The 25,181-nt window shown below is 30.9% G+C and overlaps 3 protein-coding genes across 3 annotated transcripts; 2 read left to right on the forward strand and 1 right to left on the reverse strand.

Annotated features, from left to right (window-relative positions):
* Window positions 1–3,860: 3,860 nt before the first annotated feature.
* Window positions 3,861–7,936, reverse strand: LOC114169063 (NAC domain-containing protein 7-like). Its single transcript, XM_028054083.2, has 4 exons — window positions 6,976–7,936; window positions 5,612–5,789; window positions 5,232–5,503; window positions 3,861–4,905 (listed from the first exon to the last, which is right to left on the reverse strand). Exons 2-4 carry the CDS (start codon window positions 5,769–5,771, stop codon window positions 4,288–4,290), a joined length of 1,050 nt encoding a protein of 349 aa, XP_027909884.1. The 5' UTR covers window positions 5,772–5,789; window positions 6,976–7,936; the 3' UTR covers window positions 3,861–4,287.
* A 4,512-nt stretch (window positions 7,937–12,448) lies between these two features.
* LOC114170669 (endoglucanase 8-like) lies at window positions 12,449–15,452 on the forward strand. Its single transcript, XM_028056193.2, has 7 exons — window positions 12,449–12,706; window positions 13,295–13,702; window positions 13,960–14,052; window positions 14,144–14,296; window positions 14,537–14,645; window positions 14,798–14,964; window positions 15,055–15,452. Exons 1-7 carry the CDS (start codon window positions 12,458–12,460, stop codon window positions 15,379–15,381), a joined length of 1,506 nt encoding a protein of 501 aa, XP_027911994.2. The 5' UTR covers window positions 12,449–12,457; the 3' UTR covers window positions 15,382–15,452.
* A 7,353-nt stretch (window positions 15,453–22,805) lies between these two features.
* Window positions 22,806–24,412, forward strand: LOC114170433 (endoglucanase 8-like). The gene is made up of 5 exons (XM_085669400.1): window positions 22,806–23,213; window positions 23,297–23,389; window positions 23,484–23,639; window positions 23,719–23,824; window positions 23,907–24,412. The coding sequence occupies exons 1-5, from the start codon at window positions 22,812–22,814 to the stop codon at window positions 24,410–24,412; spliced, it is 1,263 nt and encodes a 420-aa protein (XP_085525526.1). The 5' UTR covers window positions 22,806–22,811.
* Window positions 24,413–25,181: the final 769 nt, after the last annotated feature.

Raw genomic sequence — 25,181 nt, forward strand, 5'->3', positions numbered from 1 at the left:
AAATATTAAATTTTTTAATAAAAAAATAATAATTATTTTTAAATCTAAAATTAAAATTATGCAATATAAACAACACAAAAATTCATTTATACAGTAAAATTTACATAAGTACACAATACAAAACTCTTAAATAATAATCAATTTTAGTGATAAAAAATTGTTAGTCACCATAGTGACAAATTTATAATCAATTTATAAAATTAAAAATTAGTGGTCACTAAAATAATCACTATTATTATAAAAAAAATTATAATTAATTGCTAAATTGGTTACTAATTAATTAGATATTAAATTAAAAACTAATTTTTTTGGTAGTCAAAACTTTGATAACTAATGTTTAGTGACCAATTTATAAATTAATTCTTTTGATAGTCAAAACTTTAGTAACTTTTGATAATTATAATTTTTTATTCATAATAGTAACTGTTTTAGTAACTAATGATTTTTCTATTTTATAAGTTAGTATCTAAATTGGTTAATACATCCTTTATCATTAAAATTGATTGTTATGGGGAAATTTTTCTTGTAGTGACACTTTTTTATGTTATTTTATATATTTTATCTAATTTATTAAATAATTCTAATCCAATAACCTCCTATCATTTATAAATTATCAGCTTGCAACTTATTAGCCAACCGTTAATTCATAAACTACTCTTGCCCAGCATTGCCATAATTTAATAGTTATAATTTTTACAAATCTTTTTATTTAACATATCATAATTTTTTGTTAAGGATAATACTGCCACCATATTATTATTATATACTTTTTATATGAATAGAAAATGTTTACATGTATAAATATGGATAATTTCCATTTGTATTTTTTTTCTAGTAAGAATACAGTACTTAAATATTAAGATTTTTTTACATGAAATTAAATTAGACAATAATAATAATTATATGAAATATATGCAAATTTTAACTATTTTACCCCATTTAATAAAATAATCTGTCAAATACATTTTCTTTAAGTGAAATGTATTTTAAAGGGCCCTTTTATACTATCAATTTCCATTACCTTAAGAAAATAATTAGTAGTATTTATCATATTAGTAAAATGTATTATATTAATTAGCATAATTTTTTCTTATATATATTTGAGACAGGAGAAGATGTATATTTGTTTTTAATTGGTTAAAAACTTCAAATAAGGCTTTTTTTATTTTATATTATAAGTGTTTATAAATTGAATAAATATCAACCAAAGTGTCTATGTATATATATTCAGTCTTTTCCTTGTTTGCAAGTATATTATCCCCTCTTTAACCCGTTTTATAACAGAGTCATTATTATGTTTTTAGTTAAGTTCCAACATGCTGTATTGTTCTTGTCTGCTGAAAAAAAAAATATATACAACGGTTTCCATTAATACAGAGATAAAAAAACTACATTTGTGTATGTAGTGGATGGAAGAACATAATAGCATTCACATGGACATGTTCCTAAAATGATGCTTTATTGTTCCTTCCTAAACAAATCTCACACACTGTAATTTTTAAACGCATGCACATGCTTTCTCTCTCCAAAGCAAACTCAGAAAATACACCTCTCACTTTCAACTTCTTTTACTCCCTTGGAATCCACAACTCAATCACTGCCTCCATTTTTATGCTTCTTTATCTCCTTCCACCTTCACCATCGTTCATGAGTGTGTCGTCTCAGAACATAATTGCTTAAAAGTCAAGAAGACTCCAAGATCAACCTTAACTTCTCATTGCCATGTGTATATATATAATAGTAATGAATAATAAAGTCTAAGAGTTATCACCTTCTTCGCACTTCCCACTCTTCTTCTTCTTCTTCTTCTCTTTAGGTTGCTATATATCAAGATCTAACCCTCAATATAGAACTCTACTGGAGTAGTTCTTATATTTTTTTTCGCTTTCGTTCTTTCGAGCTAGCTAGCTTCATTATGTTTTTGCTTCCACTTGTGGTAGGTATAACCTCATCAAGATTATTTCTCAGTTGTTCTCCCAAAAAACCTTTGCTTCATTCATGCTGCTCCAAAATACGTTGTTTTTGTGGAATCCCATGTTGCCATAGCTTACTACTTGTTTATATAAGTTTTAAAGTTGTCGGAGAGCACAGTTACTGCATTGTTGCATCGCATTCTTTCATCCCAAACTTCATCATCACACACTCTGAATTTGTCGTCAAGAGCTTCTTTAGTTCACAAGTGGGTGATTTGCAATTTTCTTTCTCTACTTGTTAAAAAGTTTACGGTAAAGTTGCTTTAAAGTTGTAGTTGTTTCTTTTGCACTTTGATTCGTATTAAATTACTTAGCCTCACTCAACCCTATATTGTTACACTTGTAGTTTTGTTTGCAATAATTAGCATATATCAAATACAATATCGGGCTTTGTTTAAAAATGAGTTTGAGTGTGGTAGAAGGCGTTGAAGTTACGTATATTATGACACTTGTGATGCCTATGATAGCTGTAATAATTTTGTTGCATGATTTTTTGGCACTTGGAAGAAATAATTAAAGAGTTTTTCCAATATAAAGGGTAGGGTAGGTAGAACTTTTGCTTGGCTTCTAAACCTGAGATAGATTTGAATGCATATGCGGGGTATATATTGCGAGACTTAGGAGCAAAGAATAATGTGGTACCATTTATTGTCTTGTGTGTGTGTGTGTTAAGTACTACTTTCTTTTCTTGCTTCATCATCAAATATTATCACACAAGCCAAATCAAGATCCCCATATATCTTAATTACATTTCTAATTAACTTTTCACCATATATATTGTCTTTATTAACCTTTGATTTGTCTTAGTATTTAAGCTTCATGGACCATAATGAATCATTATATATACTTTTAATCTTTGTTTCCAAGGAAAGAGAGCAAGACACATAAAAAGATGAAGGCTAATATTTGATGGAGATTAGGTCAAAACAAATAAAACCATATATATATATATATATATATATATAACTACATTAAATATATAAATATTATACAATTAGTTATTTTTGTTTCTTCTTTTTATTGAGTTTATATGATATATTTATTATTATATGTAACCTTTTCTTTAATAATAAATGTTGACTAGTAAATTGTATTATTTCTTTATTTCTTTATCTCTTGATATCTAAGATTTTACATTTGTATTACGATATAAACTTACAGTAACTTTTAGCATAAAGAAATTAAAAGAGAATTATATATATGCTCTCTCCTGCAAAGACACAAAACCATGTCCATATTTACTTAGAGAAAGCGATATGATGTTTATAAGCAAAACATTATACAACTTAATTATATATAACACTATTCTATTTCTCTTGTTTTCTCCCTCTCTTATTTGTAGAAAAAACAAGTTGTATAATTTTAGAAAAGTATTAATATACATTCTTTAATTTTCCTAAACCCTGCAAACATCTAATAAAAATAACACTTTTAGTATAGTTTATTCATTTTAAATTATTATATTTTAATGTTTGATGAAGTTTAAAAATATTCCACGCATGCAGTCTTTAATTTTCATAAACCCTTTAAATATCTAATTACATAAATAAATTTTTTACTTTCATGGTTGATTCATTTTAAATTATTTATAATTTCATGTTTGATGATGTTTAACAAAAAATCAAGAGTGTATCTCTCATCGTGAATGTACAAATATAGCTTATTAAATAAATATTAAAAATCATGATTATGATAATTAGACAAAATTTTCTTTGACGAAATTCGACAAAATTTGTTTTTAACACTTATCAAACTTTTCTTTTTTTCTTTTCAAGTCACATCAAACCCTTTTTACATTTGCTAAGATTCTGACATGTGTGTATCCGTCAAAAGTTTGTCGACCAAACTTTGTTAAAAAATGATATTCCTAAAAATTAATAAAGAAAGTAAAAAGGAGAAAGAGAAGAATTTATTCTATAACTATTTTGTTTTAATTGTAACATACAGACATAGATAGATATATGTGGACCACCCGGTCTATCCAATGAAAACATAGCGGATGTGGCTATTGAACCTTGGTTTACATGTATGCATGCGTACTCAACAATGCAACTTTTACCCTTTCAAACCTTTCCATCTTCAGGAAAATATAGATATGGCTTTTCACTAACTATATATATTTTTTTGTTTCTTTTCAATTGAATATGCTAGCAGCTAGATAGATGCAGTGGAGCAAGAAGCTCCACAATAGTTAAAGTTTTGCCCATTATACGTTTATTATGTACAGGCACTTAAACAGTACTTGCAAGAGATGTTTTTAGCTAAGTACCTATAATTAGTATGTACCCAACAAAACCAATTCATAAAGCAGTCACTATTTCCACAATGCAATTGGGTAGCTAGAGTTTGATGTTGAAGCATTTTCCTGAGGCACCACCACCTCATGTTTGTCGAAATGTCTGAACTGTACATTGCAATTGCCGTTGTCCGTGCCGTGAAAGATATTGTCTTTGGATCCATCTTGACTGAGTTGTGAAGCAACGAACTTGTCAAGCACTCTCCAATCGGTTACTTGATCCATTGCTTGTTCATTGCAGTTGCCGTAGGTTGTCTGAAAGTTCATCTGCTGACCAATAACATGTTCTTCTTGTATGAGTAACGAGGGAAGCAGAGTGGTGGAGTGGTTCGCATGATCTAGAAGATATGGTGCCATGGGATTTGGGGTCATGGCTGAAGCAGATTGAAGCAGTTTTGGGCTCTCCAGAAGTGGAAGGAAGTGGTCACGAGGCACCTGGTAGGGCACATCTAGCTCTTTCTTGCAAGGATAAGGAAGCTGGTAGACCAAATTAGGTTGAGAATTCTGCTTCGGTGAGTCCATGTCTTGAATGAAAGATACTTGCTCATCGTACCAATTGGGAGAGTCGTGCTCGTTCACTTTCCGCATCGTTGTTACTCTCTTCTTGAATACTCTGCACACAACCCAACCATCTTCCTGCTTCATTCGTACAAGAAAGGACAAAACAATCGTTAGTTTACGAGGATGTGTTGAGAAAACTTACCAACAAGAAAGTTTCAGCTAGCTCATTATCAAATCTAGCAGTGTTTTTGATCAACAAAGGTGAAATATACTGAAAATGCTACATGCATATGCATGCATGCATATCGTTGGATTAATAACTATATGATAAACTGAATGTTGCTGTTTATTTTTCTATATGGTGATGCTTGTAAATGAAGATAAGTGAAAAAGTTGTTTATATTTTATGGAGTCTGAATTTTTTAAGACCAATTTTTTTTGCTGATTATAACTGAACTTGCCTGTGGAGTGCCATTTTCATCTGTTTCAAGGCGATATTCATGCATTATCCAATCTGACTTTTGTCCATTTGGTGCTCGACCTTTGTAAAAGACTAAGGTTTTCCTCATGCCTATGAGTTCATGTTTGGAATAGATTGCCTTGTCTCTTCCTGTTGCTTTCCAAAACCCAGCTGCAGTTGCTCTATTTGTGCGAGTTCCAGTTGGATACTTCTTGTCTTTATGGCTAAAGAAGTACCATTCATTTTGCTCTTCCGTTCCTATTCTGCAAATCTCTTTAAAGTTCAAAACAAAAACGAAGAACAATGAACAAGTTAATTCACAGTGTCTCTTTTCACCAATAAACTGCTCCTATTGAATTTAGATGCTATGAACTACTCTACCTTGAAGATCCCATGGCTCAATTTTGTAGAGGTCAACATCTTTTATCACATCCAGGTCAATCCTCCTTGAAGCCACTTTCTTCCTAAGGTAGTAATCAACGAGTTCTTCATCCGTTGGATGGAACCTAAAACCGGGGGGAACATGAGTGAAACTGTCCATGTTCTCCTCAGTTGATTCCTGCAAATTAAATTGAATATTATTAATTTCCAACAAGTTAGATTACACCAAATATAGTTATAATATTAATTTCCTCTTGAAACCAGGTAACAGGATCATGAACATCAAGATTCACTATCATAGTGTTTAGGATCGCCACACCAAATATCTGTCCGCCAAGGTGACTTGAGCCATTCAAATTGGCAGGGCAAATAACTGTTCTCTTGCACTTTGACATGACAAAGTTGATCATTATATTGAATTTTTCACCCTTCGTGAATAATTAAAACAAAAAAATAGTGTGCCATTGCTCAGTTCCTTTTCTTTCTTTTTGGTTTAATAATGCTTTCCCCAAACTTATTGACAGTAAGCATGATTAGAGTGAGTTAAAAGTGGTTTTCCATTCATTAGTTTTAACCTATAATAGTAACTTTTGAAAACTAGGGAATGAGGTTTCCAAGTTAACATTTTGGCAGTCGATCAATCTAAAACTAGTTTTAATTGACTTATATGAATTTCACTGTCAAATTACCTAAATTATCTCCCTTTTTTCCTCCTCTCTTGCTGTCTTTCTGTTGTAGCAAGAAAAGGTGGGAAAAGAATAAATCATATACTTAACCGTACATCTCAACACAATGCGAATGCGTTGAAAGCAATAAAGTTTATGGATCAGATAGTGAATATATCGGAAAAGAAGAATAGAATTGAATTGGTATATAATATATAGAGAAAAGGCATGACCATGATGATTATGCGTGCGAAACACTCACATAGTCAACACACATGCGATAGGAGACATGCACAAGACTTACTAGTCCTAGATCAACATATACAAGTGATTGTCACTCATTCTGATTGCCACTATAATATATGACCCATGCTTATAAAGGGATAAAGTTCATGAACCTTCTTATAATGTCTAACAGTATATATGCTTAAACTTAAACAAGATATCATATAGAAAACAAAATAAGCCTCCTTCGAGGTTGGAGAAAACAAACTAATGAAAACAAACCCCTTTTGAATATGTTGAGTTTAAGATCTGTAAAGATAGAACTCTACACAACACTTCTTTTTTTGGGTTATGTCGAAGTCTCCATGCTACTTCTTTCTATATCTTATGTGCAAGTGGTTTAGTCTTCAAGACAAAGCAAAGAAAATTAAAAAAAAAAAAAAAGAATTAGACAGAAAATGTAAGAAAGCTCACAGATCAAGCTAGTCTTCACGGATCTGGGTACGGTGGTTCTGTCAGAAATCTTCCTCCAAAATGGGTTGGTGTTTATATGCACCGAGATGAAAGTGGTGCTGTGTGGTGATATGTCTCCAAAATATATAGAGGAAGCTCCTAAATCATAGACAAAGATTTTCAACGCAATAAAAGCACTGAAAAAGGTCGAAATAGTAACAAACACAAGTCCTCGGGAACAGAACCCGTCGACTTTTTCTGTTAGCTAGCTTTTTGTTCTCTCCCAAAGAAACAAACAACAACCTGTGTTAGTGTTTTACTTGTGGGATCGGATCCCGAGGAAAAAGGCATATAAGAAGAACAGAAAGCAGCGATGAACGCTTGTCTTTGTTTCTGGAAAGGAAAAGTAGGTTAAATAAGAAGGAAAACAGTAACACAGAAAAATAAAACCCTAACAATATACATGTTTCTGTCTGGTTTCTGGCAAACAATACAAGATATATAAGACGAACAAGATCTCAGTGTCGGTCAGGCTGAATTGGTGGGAAAGTTTTGTGAGTCACAGAAATGGAAGAGGTGGAAGGAAATGGTTGTGTAGTGCCACCTCAACCTGAAACTGAAAGAGATTCAACCCTACCAACACCAAGTGAACAACTTTGTTTTCACTCGGCAAAAGGGTGTCTTTCTATGTATCTATGAAGCTTTGCATAGAGTAAAGAGTTGAGAGAGGAAAGTGTGAAACGGTGAAGGAAGAGAGGAAGTAGCAGCTGAGAGGAATCACGAATCTTAAAGGGTTTCCACAAGGCACTAAAAAGAGTAAAAAAATTTGGTGGTGACGTAATGGAACAGCCAAGGGCTCTGGCTTTTGGGAAAAAAGGCATGCACACACAAATGAGGCATGGTGGCCCCCTCCTTCATTCTTAGTCCCTACCATTTCCACCACCTTCCATTCTCAACTGTAATTAAATTCTCATCATGCTCTCTATTGGAAGTGACACTATGGATCTCATATATGCCAAATCTTCTCAACAAAACCAACACATTCTTCATCTTCTTCTTCTTCTTCTTGTCCCTTTCTTCTTAATTCTCTGTCACTGTTCATGCTTGTTTGCCTTGCATTCTGCTATTAACCATATATATATACCAGTAGTTACAACATGTGTATTCATTCATTCATTTACCTGGTTAATGTCAAAGTTGTTCTTGTAATTATTGTATCAGAGTAAATGTCTTTAAAGTCATAATTATTTCATTTGTCTTGAACCAGACAAAAGAAGAGAAGCAAACATTTTCTTTTTCTTATTTATTGTTAGTTTAGCAAAATAGAAGTATTAGGGCACAATGATGCTTTTTGATTTTAAAAAAAATATGGTATTAGTGTATAATCAAATGGCATGATTTCATTATTACAATTAGATGTAACTAATTTTGTTGCGACCAATGCGTTTCCATCACACTATCGAGGGTCATAATTGATGTTATATCTATAGTTGCACGTCTCACTGTCACAGGTGGTGAACTCATTACGGAACTCAGTCCCCGTCCCGTTCTCTCAGACTTCACATGCTTCATCTACGGCTAGCAATGTATGTATGCATGAATTCCCAGTTCTTTGCATTTAGACACTAGATGTTAACATCCACTTTTTTTTTTTCTCGTTTTAAACCATAAAACCATTTTAATTATGAAATTAATTGCTTGCACGTGTAATAACTTTTATTTCTATCTGTACATAAGAAAATAACTGTTTATGTTTTATTTGGGCATGTTGTATATAATCATTTCGGTGAAATTTTATTAGAATACGTTCACGTGTTTGTAATGTTAGACACCAGAGAAATTAAACAAAATAGAAATATAGTTTGATAAACAAACATAAAAGTATTTACGATGAGTGACAGAAATAAATGAGGAAAGTACATTATAAAACTTAATACATTATTAACAAATTATTACAAACTATGCACATAAAAAAAAATGGTTACTTTCGGTACCCATTTTGCAAATATTGTGAGGTCCTTGAATTGTAATTGTGAAATATTACTTTTAGTAGTACCAGAAGAAGATTAGAGCAAAACTTTTGTTTAAAAGCAAAGCGGCTAAGCTAGCCGGGTGGGTATGCAAAGCCGAGCAAGCCGAGCCGGTGAGTGAGAGCAGTGTGGTGGAATGTGGGACCCACCTAAGTTTGATGGCTGAGTGTACGTAGCGGCTCGTGGTCCGGCGTGAGCTAGCCCAAATGATTAGCATTGCAAGTTGGGCTGAGTTGTGCGGAGCCCACTAAGGTAAGTGGGCCCAAGACGTGGTCCGTCTCGGCTTTTTTTGTTGGGAATTGGGAAATTGATCTTCCACACTCGACACACCCTTTAGTGCAACAACACGTGCAATTTTAGGGCAGTGCCATTCATAATACCAATACAAACTTATTACTCACAACCTAATTATTCTTGTGGGTGTTTTCTTCAACCAAAATATTAATTACTTTGTCTTTTTAGCAAGAAAATATTAAAAATAATGGTGCAAAACTTAAGGACAAAAACGAATATGGATATAGGAACAAAACAAGGATTGTGGAAAAGGCTATGTTATAATTGGGTTTTGTGTGAGCGTGGGTATTATTTGCACCTCACAATAATAATACCACCAATAACTAAGAAATCTTCAAGGAATGAATCACCCATTAATCAATCTTAAAAAAATAAATAAATAAATAAATAAGAAAAATTGTAGTTGACTTTATAATGTGGGGTTGTGATTGAATGAAGTGGACCCTGTGATGAATCATCACTTGTGGGTGACGTGGCAAGGCAACCAATGGTGTTGGATGCGGCTTCTCAAATGCACATAGGGCCCCACCTCTGATATCACTACCTCGTTTACATCATGGATGTTTCGCACCATCCTAGGGTTCCTATTGGTTGCTTCTCTTCCACACTTTTATGCTATCCCACATGACAGTGTTGCCCTTTACACCACCCTTTATTTCCAAGGACCTTCGTCAGGTTTTGTGCCCTTCAGAGAGGGTAAAATGGGAATGTAGAGTTCCAAAATATATCACAAGAGCATGAAGAGTGTCGATACATACAGGTATGGTATACGGTACATGTGCAAACAGAAAAATAATTTCTAATCATGTTATATGTGACTATGATATACTCTGTACAGAAACTTTTATACCAAAATTTAGATAGTGTTAGGAAGAATTTAATTCAATATCATAAAATTAGATCGGTATTTATTTATATATTATAAGTTTGTTTTATTTTTTATCAATAAAGATCTCTAACACATTTATTTATTATGAAACTAGACATTAGTGAATGGTTTAATAAGGGTCTTATAACAAGTGAAATCATAGACTCAGCAAACAATAAATATTACTACTATTAGTAATTTAAGTGTGAGTCTAAGTTCCATATTGGTTAAAAATAAGAAAACGAAGTACTATATAAAGATAAAGACCCATAAACTCATCGTCTTAACTGAGAATGGTGTCAATGCCTTATGTGATTAAGGCTCAGGTCTCATTAGTGATTTATGATTCATGGTAAACACGAGATATGAAGAAAAGGAAAGAATTTGTTTTTAAAAAACTGAAACGAAGAGAAGGATCAGGTGGTTTTTGTTGGGTGACAAAGATGAAAATATGGACACCGTTGACATGGTTCTAGGAAACAAAGCAGTGTGGAGAGTATATTATTTTATTTTCCGTGGGGGAACCTAGAGGCCATTACTCATTTACAAGAACAAGAAGATGAAGCTTCCATGTGAATGGAAAAAAGTATTGGGTCGTCTATGTCTGTTGAACAAAGTCATCATTTTTCATAAGACACTTGGAGAAATGAATGATCCTCGTATCAGAGTGAGCCCAGAAAAACATGAGTGAGTTGTTAAAAGAGAAGAAGAAAAGATTATTTATGTGTGTGTATTCAGGATTTGTCAACTTATTTCATGAATGAAAGAAAAGGTCGTGGAAGTAGGCTCTGGGGTTAATGATTTTAATAATTGTGTTAATTTTGCAGTTTCCACAGTGTCATCACCTTGTTTTCAGAAAATGGTATTACCTAATATAAAGTTAGATGATTACATGTTGATTTATGGTGTGCCACCTTAAAAATGATAAAACCAATTATAACCGTAATAATATGAATACGATATAGATAGGATTAGAAGAAGAGTGTTTAGAATCATATTCAATAACTTTAGAGTACAGTGACTTATGCAATAAATTAATTGGTATTATTTTATTTTATTTTGGCTGTGTTTATGGTGTGAGCTCTTCATTATGTCATGCTCTCGTAGTAAAATGCGTGGAAAAATATTTTGAAGTCGTAATATAACCTTTCAATTACTGAAAAACTATAGTCATAATTAATTACATTGCTATTGATATCTAACTAAACATTATAATAGAGACGGCAATGAAATAGCTTCACTAGCTACAACTTTTGAAAAATAAAATAAAATAAAATAAAAATAAAAATAAAAATAAAAATAGAGCTACGCTTGACTTTTATCTATCGTATATATAATTAGTTAAAGGTCAACTTTTAAATGGAGAGATACTTTGTCCATAACTTATAAGGTCATGATCCCACTCGTTGTATGGTTAGTAAACTTTAGATTTTTTTTTTACTAATTAATAATATTTTAAAAATGAATAATAAAATATTTTGTAAAAGGTCTTACATTTAACATTTTCTATATATTTGTGCATGAATAAGAACCCTTCTTAATTTCAAGTGCTACATTTGTCACACATACAAATTTATTAATATTCACTGGTTTATGGCATGTGATTTCTCGCAAAATTGATGCTATGTTTAAAGTTAAACAAACACACACTGAATATTTTATGCCCTTTCAGCTAAAGATTAGAAAAATTGTTAGAATCACTTCACTAATTAATTTCCATGCACCATACTTATCAAATATCATAATAACCGTTAGGCAACGACGGTGATGTTTACCTGAAAATTGTTCTGAATAGTCTCGACTCATGGACACTAAAAAAATATTATGGGTAATCAAATTAGTTAAAGGAAATTAAATTAAAAAAATAGTTTATGCCCACCAAATTGAAACTAAAAACTCATTCATGCAAACCCAACTATGAAGAGGAAAAAAAGAAAAAAAAATACAATTCATATAATAAATTTATATAAAATTTTGGTATAATATTTTGGAAGAAACTAAGATTGTAGAAACACAAGCTCTCAAAGTGCATGCTTTCTTTATTCCTCCATTCCTGTGTCAACATTCTTTCTGTTTTTCTTTTTCTATGAATCTTCTTTGTTAGTTACGCATGCAAATTAATGCTTTCTTGCTTATCTTTTTAAGATAACCATAATCCGTACGTTTCACGTTCTTGGCCTTTTCCATGGAAATACGCTTGTTTAAGGTTGTCTATTTAACGCTCTTTTGTATGATATTGATGCATGTATGTATAATGAGTTAGTTAACCCTTTCCTCTTCTTCCAAGCAATATTCAGTAGACAGAGAGAACATGGGTTTTCCGCAAAGGTTAAGGTTAGTGTTGATGATAAAAGTGTTGTTATTGATGAGTTGTGTAAATGTAAGGGGTTTGCAGCATAATTATGGAGAAGCCTTGTCAAAGAGCATATTATTCTTTGAAGGTCAGAGATCAGGGAAGCTGCCACCAACACAGAGAATGACTTGGAGGAAGGATTCTGCACTTCATGATCTCTATCTTCTCCCCCCACATTCTCCTACTGCATTTCCTTTCCCTCACAAAGTAATTACTCCACTTTCACTTCTTCTATTCCATCATTTTTCTCCTATGTTCTTCGTGACTACATCGATTAGAAATAAGATAAACATATATAATATATAGTGTATCAGTATTATACATATAAATTATTTGACACCAATTTTACACAAAAATTTTAAAGAAATAGTGTTATGAGTCTTTATTCTTATATAGTGTTTAATTTTATCTAATGTGGGACTTTGACTCACACTTGGACTATTCTGAACAGTTTTATGATTATGGGATTTAGTCCTAATACTCTTTATCTTCCATTGCAATGCTCCGTTGTACTCTTTCTCGACACACAAGAGACACAATTATAATACGTAACTTGGCCCTAATGGGAAAATATGGTGCATGATATTATAAGGGTTAAATGGCTCTTTGTTTTGTCATAAGACTCGTTTAAAGTTAGAATTAGGTTTAGGAAATTGGAAATAAATGTGAAGAAGCATAGGGAATGGTATTGGCTTTGGAACTCGGTTTTCGATGAATTTGATATGAATAAATTAAGTGATTAAGAAGATGATTTGGCAATGCAATGAATGACCCATGATGATGAACACGTAACAGGTTGACTTGGTCGGGGGTTACTACGATGCTGGTGACAACGTGAAATTCAACTTTCCAATGGCATTTTCAACGACGATGCTGGCGTGGAGTGTAATCGAGTTCGGAAAATTCATGGGTCCAGATCTTAAACATGCATTAGACGCTATTCGTTGGGGCACGGAGTATTTTCTGAAAGCCACAAGCATCCCTGGAATAGTGTTTGCACAAGTTGGTGACCCTTATGCTGATCATAACTGCTGGGAGAGACCTGAAGACATGGACACCCCCAGAACAGCCTTTGCTGTTAGCAGGGACCACCCTGGCTCTGAAGTTTCTGCAGAGATTGCAGCAGCACTTGCAGCTTCTTCTATTGTGTTCAGGAAATATCACACTGCTTATTCTGCAAGACTTCTTCAAAGAGCCATAATGGTATAAATATTTATTCATACAACTTTATTTTTCTGTTTAGAAATCTAAGTGTGAGTCTAAGTTCCACATTGACTAGAAATGAGAAAGTAGAGCACTATATAAAAATAAAGATCCATAATCTATTGTCTTAAGGTTTTGGATTGAGAATGATGTCAATGACTTATATGGTTGAGCTCAAGTTTCATTGGTGTCTGATATTCCAAAAAAATCTGACAACACATTCCATACTTAATTTATAGATTTTTCTTCGCAATCAGGTTTTCGACTTTGCTGATAGATACAGAGGATCATACAATGACAGTCTGGGAGAGTGGGTATGCCCATTCTATTGTGATTTTGGTGGCTACCAGGTAGGCCAAGATTCTAGTGTTACAAACATTGCCAATGGTTTTAGAAAGAAATTGCTTACATAATCTTTCGATGATGTATATAATAACATAGGACGAATTGGTGTGGGGAGCAGCATGGTTGTTGAAGGCTACTAAGCGCCCTTATTACTTGGATTACATTCATCAAAATATTCATAATCTGAAAAACTTTGCTGAATTTGGATGGGACACGAAGGACGCTGGCATCAACGTGCTTCTTTCAAAGGTATATATAGAAATGTATGTAACTTAATGATTCTTCCGATATTAGTCTAAGTTTCATTAAATAGAGCACTTTGTAAGGATAAGATCCAAATCTATTTTCTTAAAATTTTGGGTTGAGAATGGTATTAATATATCTTATGTGATTGAATTCAAGTCTCATTGATATTGTATCCTCCGGTGATCCTCCTTCTCTTTACACCTAACAGATTCTTTATGATTTTCTAACCATGATCACTGGCAGCTTCTAATTAATAGCAGCTCAAATTCTAAGCCTTTCATCTTCAATGCGGACAAGTTTGTGTGTGGTGTGGTGCCTGAATCACCTTCAGTATCAGTCAAATACTCTCCAGGTATATTAATTAATTACACATAAATCTAAAGCTTATATAAACACATTACTGTACATTCGATCCTATGATTGGCAAGTTTGCATCATTGGATTCAGAATCTTTTCCTGTTGATTATTTGACACAATTAATTACATTTTTGAGAAATTAATTAGGTGGCCTTCTATTCAAGCCTGGGGGAAGTAACTTACAGCATACAACAGCAATCTCGTTCCTGTTTCTGGTTTATGCTGGCTATATGAAGAAGACAAACAAAGAGATTGACTGTGGTGGAGAAGTTTTTGCTTCTCCAACCCGACTTAAACAAATAGCAAGAAGCCAGGTATATATTTTCGTGAGTGCAATCTATGTAATGTAGCAGAGAATAATCATAAGAACTAAAAAAAAGTAAATAACATAATTGATGGTGCAGGTGGATTACATACTGGGAAGCAATCCACTCAATATGTCATACATGGTTGGATATGGAGCAAAATACCCTGAAAAAATACATCATCGTGCGTCGTCATTGCCATCCGTGGATGAGTACCCTCCTCACATTGGTTGCAAAGAAGGATCATTTTATTTTGAAAGCCAAAATCCAAATCCCAATTTGCTCGCAGGAGCTGTTGTGGGAGGACCTTATTCGAACGATTCATACGCAGATTCTCGAGTAGATTTTGCACACTCTGAACCTACAACATACATCAATGCACCCCTTGTGGGTGTTTTTGCCTACTTCAATTCACATTCATCCTAAACAACCAAACTCTTTCCTAATTTCTTTCTAACTTCTATTAATAATAATTACTATTTGTCTTAATTTCAGTATTCCTTCCCGATTTTCTTTTCATGTTTGCTAGAGACACCCAACAAAATTTCAACCGCAGTCAAACATGTTTATTCTTGAGTTACTGAAGAAGTTAAAAAAACCAACGCGTCTCGTGCATCCACCACCACAATTCAAAACCAGCATCAGCTTCAACACCTCACCATCATCACCATTTATATTCTCAATATGTTTTTAGTTATTCAAATCAAATTGGATCTTATAATATGAAAATATAAAATGAAAGCTTACTATAATACCATAATATATCATAGCAATTTGCTATAAATTTAATTTATCATTGGAGGAATCTAACTTCAATAATATAATTTTGCAAACTATGCGATCACACCATAAATATTTTCCACAAAAATAAAAGTATTTTTTTTATCAAATTGGAGTAATTTGCTCATGAAATTATAATCCAACATTTTAAAAAATTGCTATCAACTTAAAAAAATTTGAGTGGATTTAATTTGAAGTTGCGCCAACAATTTATTTGATTCTATGTATACAAAAAATATAACTCCTATTTAAATCTAAGAAAAATATAAAAATAAAGTCAAAATGATAAGATAATATAATAATTTGGAGAAATAAGATAGATTTGGTTGGGGTTATCATTATCTAGCGATGTATCATTATCTAGAGTTCCCAGTTGAGAATTTTGGATACTGGCAATGTTAGTAAAGGTTGCAAAAGGATGATGATCATTTGCCAAAGCTTGCTCTACATGAAAATTGTCAACAGGTTGCTCTTTTGAAAAATTCTCGGTAATGGCAATGTTACCAAATCTCGCTAAAGGATTATCATGTGCCAAAGCTTCCTCTTCCATGTTACCTATAAAACCAGGATGAAAATTTGTCATTGGAGTAGCAAAACAAGGTTGGAAGTGAACTCTTTCAACTGCACACATCCTTGGTTCTATGTTCCATGACATGTCATTCTGTGGTGGTTGTTGTTGCTCTATTTGTGTCCCTGAAACTAACAACATGTCATGTTGTTGTGGTTGCGGTTGCTGATGCACTATTTGTCTCCATGGAAATAATGGCATGTCAGTTTGTTGTGGTTGTGGTTGCTCTATTTGTATCCGTGAAATGAGAGACATGTCATTCTGTTGTGGATGTTGTTGTATTTGTCTCGCTGAGTCGAATGACATGTCATTATGTTGCTGTTGCTCTTTCTGTTTCTGCTGTTTCAAAGAGTTTCTATATTTATGGCCATCAAAAATTTCAATTCACATTTAGCCACTATGAGTAGCAACAAAATAATGATGAAATATAGAAAGAAAATAAAATGTACATAGAAACTAACCTGCAAATGACTAGCAACATGTTCTCTTTCCAAACCAGGGACATTCATGGCTACAAGAATTTTCTTTGGGACAGCATCTAAAACAAATAAAGTAAAAAAAAAGTGAAACTGTGAATACCAACGAAGAGATGCAAATATTGATGAATAGAGAAAAACAACACATCATACTTTCAATTCCAATTTTTTGGATAGCATTGAGAAAAGCACCATGCAGTTTTTCATCCCATACAACACGACGAGGCTTCTTGGCTGGGGGTGGATTACATGATTCATCAACATCATGGCCTTCTTCGAAATTGCTATTGCTCCTACGAAGCATCGATGAAGCCAGATCAGAATTATCACTTATTCCTCTTATTAAGCAACCAATATCCTTTTGCGACGTATCTTCACTTGTGCACTTCCACAAACTCTTCAGCTGAAACTCATTCAAAGGTTTAGTCCAATAATCATGAGCTCCAAGTTTGAGCGCTCTCACTCTGGAAGCCCCACTATCATTCGAAGACATCACTGCAAATAATTCTTTATCAGTAAAACAAGTAAAAAACTCGAAAACTTGAGTGAAATATATAGGACTAGTTGCTTACATATCAAAGGAACATTAATTTGTTCTTTTTTGAGAAAATTTAGAAATTCATAGCCATCCATGATCGGCATATCAACCTCTATGAGTATACAATCAATACGCACTTTTCTTTCCTTTAATGCATTCACAGTAGTTAGAGATTCAGAGGATGCCAGAACTGCACACAACATTAAAACCATCAACATGAGAAAAAATAAACCTATCTCTTAAGAAATAATTATGAATAAAATATGTATATCTAACCTTGAACACCATCTTGGTTGCATGTTTTCGTGATGAATTGAAGAACGGTTAAGTCAGTGTCGATGGCAAGAATAGTGATAGTTGATGGGACTTGAAGAAGTGTGTCCTGAATGTGAATTGCAGAAGAAGAAATATTGGCCATGGCTTTGCAGTGTCACCTTAGAATGCAGAGGAAGAAAGCAAGTGAAAGAAAAAGATGTGTAAAGTAAGATTCGTTAACATGTAATTTATAACACTCAAAGTCAACAGAACCCATCATCTTTTAATTTGTAAATCATATTTCTTATTTTATCTATCTTTATCTTTATTTATATCTGTATCTATATCTATATCAATATAAAAATAAATAAAAATTACAGCTAAGAGAGTAGCTTTTCAATAATAATAATAATAATAATAATAATAATAATAATAATAATAATAATAATAATAATAATATTTAGCTCAACTAATAATATGTTTAATAAATGACTATCAACTTATTGTATAAGTGATATGATTAATTAGAGATGAATGCGGATATATATTTATCTTTTTGAACAAAAATAATCCGGTCAAAAAAATTATATATATGGCAAATTTGAAAAATTAAAAAAAAAATTAAAGTTGGAATCGGTTAATTTAAGAAATACTGAACTAAAATCTTAAAATTTCAAATAAGAGAAGATAAAATTAAAAAATATATTTTATTAGTAAATTAAAAATTAATAAAATATTGTAATATGATGCATTATATCTACAATTCTTATTAATCAAAAGATTATTAAAAGATTATTAAGTATGATGTATTAAAATATATTTAAGATTTGTAAAAAAAATATTAGATTTATATTAAAGTTAAAAAAATTACTAAAATTATCGGTAGATAAATTGTTCATTGTTGATAAAAGACCTTCAAAAGTTAATGTTCTGAATTTTACTTAATGCCATTCAAATGTTATATTTTAGTATATAAACGAGTATTCTTATTATCGTGACAAATATTTCTCAATTATATTAAAAAGATATCATTTCTAAATAAATTTCTGTTAAACTAGAGAAAGTTTTAAAATTATAATAAAAAATAAAATAAAACTGAACTTTTTTACAAGAAACGATAGGTAGATTTTGTAAAAAAATTCAATTTAGAAAAAAAAAAACAAATTAGTTAGTTTATTAGTTGGTTTCTAAATGAAGAGAATTACTAGATGTAAGGTTATCTTCTACATCAACTGGCTAGTTACAACAGTTATTATTTACATTTAGCGTATCGAATTCTTTTAGATTTAGTTCCTGTTAATAAAATAATGTTATATTTTAACAGGTGGATTTTTAAGTAAATATCAACAAAAATTTGCTACTATTAATTTATTATATTAACTTTAATGTAATCTATTCATATATTTATTTATCTTTTTTTAATATTAAATAGTTTGACTATACAAAGAGTCGGGCCTTTAAATTATTAAAAATCAATTCATACCCTTGACGTCTTATAGCAAAATAAATTTATAAATAAGCAATCATAAATTATACATTACAAAGGTCTATAATTATGTAACTTGGAATTTAAATTTATCTTATAATGGTAAGACAACAAAAATAAATAACAACACATACATTTGAAAATCTCTTAATATGTTTCAATACTTAACATGATTTTCAAAAATTGAAAGAGTGCAAGTAAATCAACATGTTATGTGTGTTATTGATGATTTAATATTTATTTTTTGATTAAAAAAATACATATACATAAGTAAGTAATATATATCACGTTACTGTATTCAGTTTAAGTATTAAAATTGAAATTTGTGGCTTAATTAACCCGTACATGAATAAATTTTTGTTTAATTTAATTTAAACCCTAAACAAATTTAATCTAAAATGATTGAATAACTTTGGTCGTATCGACTTTGCAGATAACATGTAATGTAACTAAAAATATTTTTCATTCTCATATTTTAAGAATTAAAAGTATGATATAATGTAATTAAAATGTTTGTTTTGTTGATTAGACTAATGTATTATTCAAATAGGTATCCAGTTATCACGATTAAAAAATATTAATTAGTTTCTTTTTGAAAACCTCTTAAAAAATAGGATATTTTATTCGGTGGAGTAAAAAATTGCATAATACTTCAATTTTACACAAGAATATATCTTAGCTTATATATGATACTAATTGATGTATTTTATAGAAACAATATTGATATCGGATATTGAACAATTTTGTGACTTAACCCGTACATGAATAAATTTAGTTTAATTTAAACATTAAAGAAATGATGGGATTATAATTAACTTTGCTTCTATCGACTTTGCTGATAGCATGTGCCTGTATTCCAATAAAAATATTTTTTAAAACTTTTTGAGACTCAAACTTTTATAATTAAAAGTAAAAGTGACAAAACGGATCAGTTCCGCCTGTTTTGACCCGGTCCGTATGTGGATCATTAAAATGGATCAGGCCGGACTGGCCCGTCAAATAGAAATAGGCCAATAATCACAACCCGTCCTATATAAGACGGACTAACGGGTCGGAGCGGGCTGGTCCGTCCAATTTTTTTTTATTTTTTAAAAGTTTTTTAATTTTTTAAATTTTTTATTTTGTAAATTTGTTTATATATACATATAAATTATTATTAAAGTCATATTTAATCAAATAAAATATTTTTAAACTTTTAATTTATTAGTTAATGTTTTTAATTAGATAAGTTAAAATAACTATTAAATTTACATATTAAATTATTCAATTATAACTAACAATTCAAACTTAATTTGTAGGTGTTAATGATTTAAATTACAATATTATTATATTTTTATACATTTAAAATATATAATATAAAAATTTAATCTTTTCAATTACTTTTATTTTATTTTATCTTCTTAAAACGGGTCAACGGACCAGGACGGGTTGGCCCGTCAAATTGACGGGTTGGACGGAACGAGTCAGAACGGACTGACAGGTTGAAATGTTCAATCTAACCCGTTCTCTTTAACACAGGCTGACGGGTTAGCCTGTTTGGTCCAACCCGTTTTTTCACCCCTAACTAAAAGTGTATTACTATTATTCAAATGATTACTTTATTGATTAAATTAATATATTCTTCAAATAGGTATCAAGTCATCAGGATTATAAAATATATTGATTAGTTTATTTTTCAAAACCTATCAAAAAAATAGAAAATTTTAATCGATGAAGTAAGTGCTTCAATTTTAAATAAGAATATCTTTGCTTGATTATAATATTAATTGAAGTATTATTTTTTTTCCATAAAAGCGCTATTGATATTAAATATTAAAATTTTGTGAATAATTAATTTCAGTTGAGTAATCTATTATCTTTAATAAAATTTAATATTTTAATTATACTTTATTCTATTTTTAAAATTGGAATCTCATATCTTAGTTTTATGAATAAGAAATACTCAATTATAAAACTAATATGGCAAATTTCATATATGTCTTAACTTAAGATGAATATTGATAGTCTATTTAAGAATTATTTTAATCTGACTTCTAATATTTTTAGAAGAAGTTAGGATAAATATGAGTATTTATACCTAATTTATATTTATGGTGGTCATAATTAATGGACTTTGAATATGAGTTTGAAATGTCAACCCTTTTTTAATAATGTCTAACAAAATTTTATTTTAAATAAGAAATATTTTTAAATATTTTTTTCTTTTTTAAAATGTAATAAAAGGAATAAATTCAATTAGTTTCATTGCTTATTTTCTTTTAATTTAAAACTTAAATTTAATAAAATTCATACTTTTGATAAAATGTAATAATTGTGAATATTATAAAAAGGAGAAAATATCTCTCCTACTAATTATTTCTTGTTAAATATAGGTTTACTTCTTTACAAGAAAATTTCTAACATCCATTTTAATAACAAAAATAATTAGTCAGATCAATTTAAGATTATTAATAATGAGAACATATTGAAAAATACCTTTTTCGTGTAATTTTTTAAAATAATTAATAAAAAATTTGATATTTTTTATCAATAATTGATATATTTATATTTATAAATAAGATATTTAAAGTACTCTCTAGTCGGTATCCATACAATATGGTAGTTTTACATAAAGATTGCTAATATATTACTATTGGTCAAATAATAAGAATATATATTTTTTAATTGATGAATACGTAAAATAATATTTCGTAATATTTTAGAATTTAACTTTGGCATAAATTAATTTTAATTTTTGAAAGTAAGAAGTTTACTCTCGTCCTAAAATAATTTACATCATAATTTATCTCATTCTCAAAATATTCATAAAAAATAAGTACTGTATCCTCTTATTGCATTCAGCATTCCCTTATCATAATATTCTTACTTCTTATAAAAAGTATTTAAAAAAGATGAAGAGTGTAGTACTTTTTTCTTTTTTGTGTATTCTTAATTATACATAGAAAATAGTGTATTTAATGTAAAATAACGTATGCAATCATAATGTTTATGCTTTAAGAATAAGTAAAATATGTAAGAAATTGAGAAAACAATAAGAAAAATAAAAGGGAAGAGTATTTTGACCAAAAATCCACTTATGTAGAAAGAAATAAAAAGTGACGACACTTGAAAATCGCTATGTTACAAATATGATACTTTAATATTACCAATATTCGTTTAATTAATAATTGATTTGATATTCTATATTATATTTCATAATTTCCAATTGATTGATAGTGTAAAACTTCCGTATAATCTAATTAATTGATGGAAACAATTTTTGACAATGACTTAAATAGGTTCACAGGTTAGTCTTAAGATGCAAAGAAAGGAAAGAAATTTAAGTAATTAATTGTCATAAATGTTTCAATATAATTTATTTTTTCTCTCTACTTGTATATGGTTATTTATATATTGTGACAGAGTAGAATACAGCATCTGTAATTGGTAGAACAGCATAGCCATTAGCCATGTCGAAAGTGTCATGTATAGTAAAAATGATAATGGTAACGATGATGATGATGACAGTTACAAGAGCAGATTCAATAAACTATGGAGAAGCATTACGAAAGAGCATTTTATTCTTCGAAGGTCAGAGATCTGGCAAGTTGCCACCTTCCCAACGCATGAAATGGCGCAAAGATTCAGCACTTTCTGATGGCTCAGACATTCACGTAGCTATTTCACTTTTTTTCTTCAAAAACCTATACTTAGGTTATCAATAATGAAATATACATTAACTTGAAATATTTTCTGAGATGACATCAGATAAATATGGTGGGTGGATATTATGATGCCGGTGACAATGTGAAATTCCATTTTCCAATGGCATTCACAACAACTATGCTAGCATGGAGTGTGGTAGAATTTGGAGATTTGATGGGTTCAGAGCTGAAAAATGCGTTGGATGCAATCAGGTGGGGAAGTGATTATTTCATGAAAGCCACAAAATTTCCTGATTTGGTTGTGGCACAAGTGGGTGATGCAAATGCCGACCATGCCTGTTCGGAGAGACCAGAAGACATGGACACTCCTCGAACCTCGTACTTTCTCACTAAGGAGAAACCAGGTTCAGAACTCGCTGCTGAGATTGCGGCTGCACTTGCAGCATCTTCAATCGCGTTTAGGGCAACCGATGCTTCCTATTCCAACATTATTCTTAACAGAGCTATCCAGGTATTATTATTATTATTATTATTTCAATTTTTTACTTAACATCAATGTCTTTTTTACTTAACATCGATGTCTTTTTTACTTAGGTGTTTGATTTTGCAAACAAATATCGTGGATCTTACAACAACAGCGTAGGTGCTGCTGCATGCCCCTTCTACTGTGATTATAACAGCTACATGGTATGTGTAAGTGTAATGTGTTGGTGTTTCACTCTGATTACATATTCATAATTATTTCACAAAAAACCAAATTCAATTATGATGCAAAAATCAGGATGACTTGACTTGGGGAGCAGCGTGGTTGTATAAAGCCACGAAAAAAACCAGTTATTGGGATTTTGTAAAATCAAACATTGAAAAGGTTGGCGTCGATCCTTACCAATTTGGATGGGATGCAAAAACGGCTGGCATAAACGTGCTTGTTTCTCAGGCGAGTTTTTGTTCATATTCAGGTTTTTAAAACTTGATTATGAGTTCAATAAATTTTAATCCTTGCAATGTTATAACAGTGGGCGATGAACGATGCAGCCAGTGCAGACCTTTTCATTCCTGATGCTGATAAACTCATGTGTTCTTTGTTGCCCAATTCACCTAAATATGTCACCTACTCTAAAGGTATAACATTACAAATCATTGAGAAAGTAAAAATGTTTTTGTCTCGTACTATAATAACGTTTATGATCTTGTATTTGACTAGGTGGTCTTCTATTCAAAAACGGACCAAGTAATCTACAAAGCGTGACAGCTCTGTCGTTTCTCTTAATTGTTTATGCACGCTTCATGGATCATGCGAAGAAAACAATACCCTGTGGGCAAGAAACTGTGGATTCAAAACGGTTGATAAGTATAGCAAAAACTCAAGCTGATTACATACTGGGAAATAATCCACTTGGAATGTCGTACATGGTGGGTTATGGAAGGAAGTATCCTCAGAAAATTCACCATCGTGGTTCAGTGTTGCCGTCTTTGGATTCACACCCACAACACCTTGGGTGTAGAGATGGAGATTCATACTTCAAATCAGAAAAACCTAATCTCAATGTTCTAACAGGAGCAGTTGTTGGAGGACCAGCAAACGATGATTCCTTTCAGGATTCTCGTTTTAATGTATCTCAATCGGAACCGGCCACCTACATCAACGCTCCTTTTGTCGGTGTTTTGGCTTACTTCAACAGACCAACTATTCCTGCTACTGTCGTTTAATTTCTGCAAAAACATTACACCATCCAGTATCTATCATAAGGATATGTCTCAAATATTGTTGTCTTTAATTTAAAGATATAAGACTACTTATAACGTGTCAATACTTTTTAAGAGATAGAAAAATGAAATTTACTTTCGGATTTAAATGTGTTAGGTAAAATGCACAAATGTAATTTACCTTACATTGTATATTCATACGAAATCATAATAAAATTGAGTCAAGAATTAAATAATTTGAAAAAAAAATCAATTAACCAGATTATATTAAACTCAAATATCAAAATAAAAACAAATTGAAAGATTTTCATCACAATAAGGTATTTACTCTTAAATTAAATCTAATTATGTAAGATTGATCCTTGACTCACCGAAAGTTAGGATCTGATTTTAAATTAATAGATGAGAATTTAAGAGGATGGGGAAAAAATGTGTGGAACTAAACTTATATAAACTTCTCATGTGATTTTAAATTGAATGTGTTGGATAACCAAACCATTCAATATGGCAATAAATTGATTTTTTTTTTATTAAGTCAAATCCAACATGGTCCATTTTGAAAGTTTTCTCTTTTTAGACAAAAATGATTTTAAAAAAAAAATGTAATAGGACATTGTGTTAATTCTTTCTAAATAAGTCAAATTAATTTTAATAACTACGATCTTTACGTTTGTTATCCAAAAACTACAATAAACAGAATTAAGAACAATTAAGATGGAACCAAATTTGTTCATCAACCAAATCTAAAAATAGCGATATTTTGTTCGTTAAT

This window comes from Vigna unguiculata, chromosome 11 (assembly GCF_037176805.1).
Source record: "Vigna unguiculata cultivar grain cowpea cultivar isolate G323 ecotype 2 chromosome 11, ASM3717680v1, whole genome shotgun sequence".
Classification (NCBI taxonomy): domain Eukaryota; kingdom Viridiplantae; phylum Streptophyta; class Magnoliopsida; order Fabales; family Fabaceae; genus Vigna; species Vigna unguiculata.

Coding starts and splice junctions, on each gene's coding strand:
- LOC114169063 (XM_028054083.2), bottom strand. CDS start 5,771: ATGGACAGTTTCACTCATGTTCCCCCCGGTTTTAGGTTCCATCCAACG. Junction 5,504..5,611: donor TGAGCCATGGGATCTTCAAG/GTAGAGTAGTTC, acceptor TGAACTTTAAAG/AGATTTGCAGAATAGGAACG. Junction 4,906..5,231: donor ATGAAAATGGCACTCCACAG/GCAAGTTCAGTT, acceptor CGAATGAAGCAG/GAAGATGGTTGGGTTGTGTG.
- LOC114170669 (XM_028056193.2), top strand. CDS start 12,458: ATGGGTTTTCCGCAAAGGTTAAGGTTAGTGTTGATGATAAAAGTGTTG. Junction 12,707..13,294: donor CATTTCCTTTCCCTCACAAA/GTAATTACTCCA, acceptor AACACGTAACAG/GTTGACTTGGTCGGGGGTTA. Junction 13,703..13,959: donor TTCTTCAAAGAGCCATAATG/GTATAAATATTT, acceptor CTTCGCAATCAG/GTTTTCGACTTTGCTGATAG.
- LOC114170433 (XM_085669400.1), top strand. CDS start 22,812: ATGGTGGGTGGATATTATGATGCCGGTGACAATGTGAAATTCCATTTT. Junction 23,390..23,483: donor GTGATTATAACAGCTACATG/GTATGTGTAAGT, acceptor TGCAAAAATCAG/GATGACTTGACTTGGGGAGC. Junction 23,825..23,906: donor ATATGTCACCTACTCTAAAG/GTATAACATTAC, acceptor GTATTTGACTAG/GTGGTCTTCTATTCAAAAAC.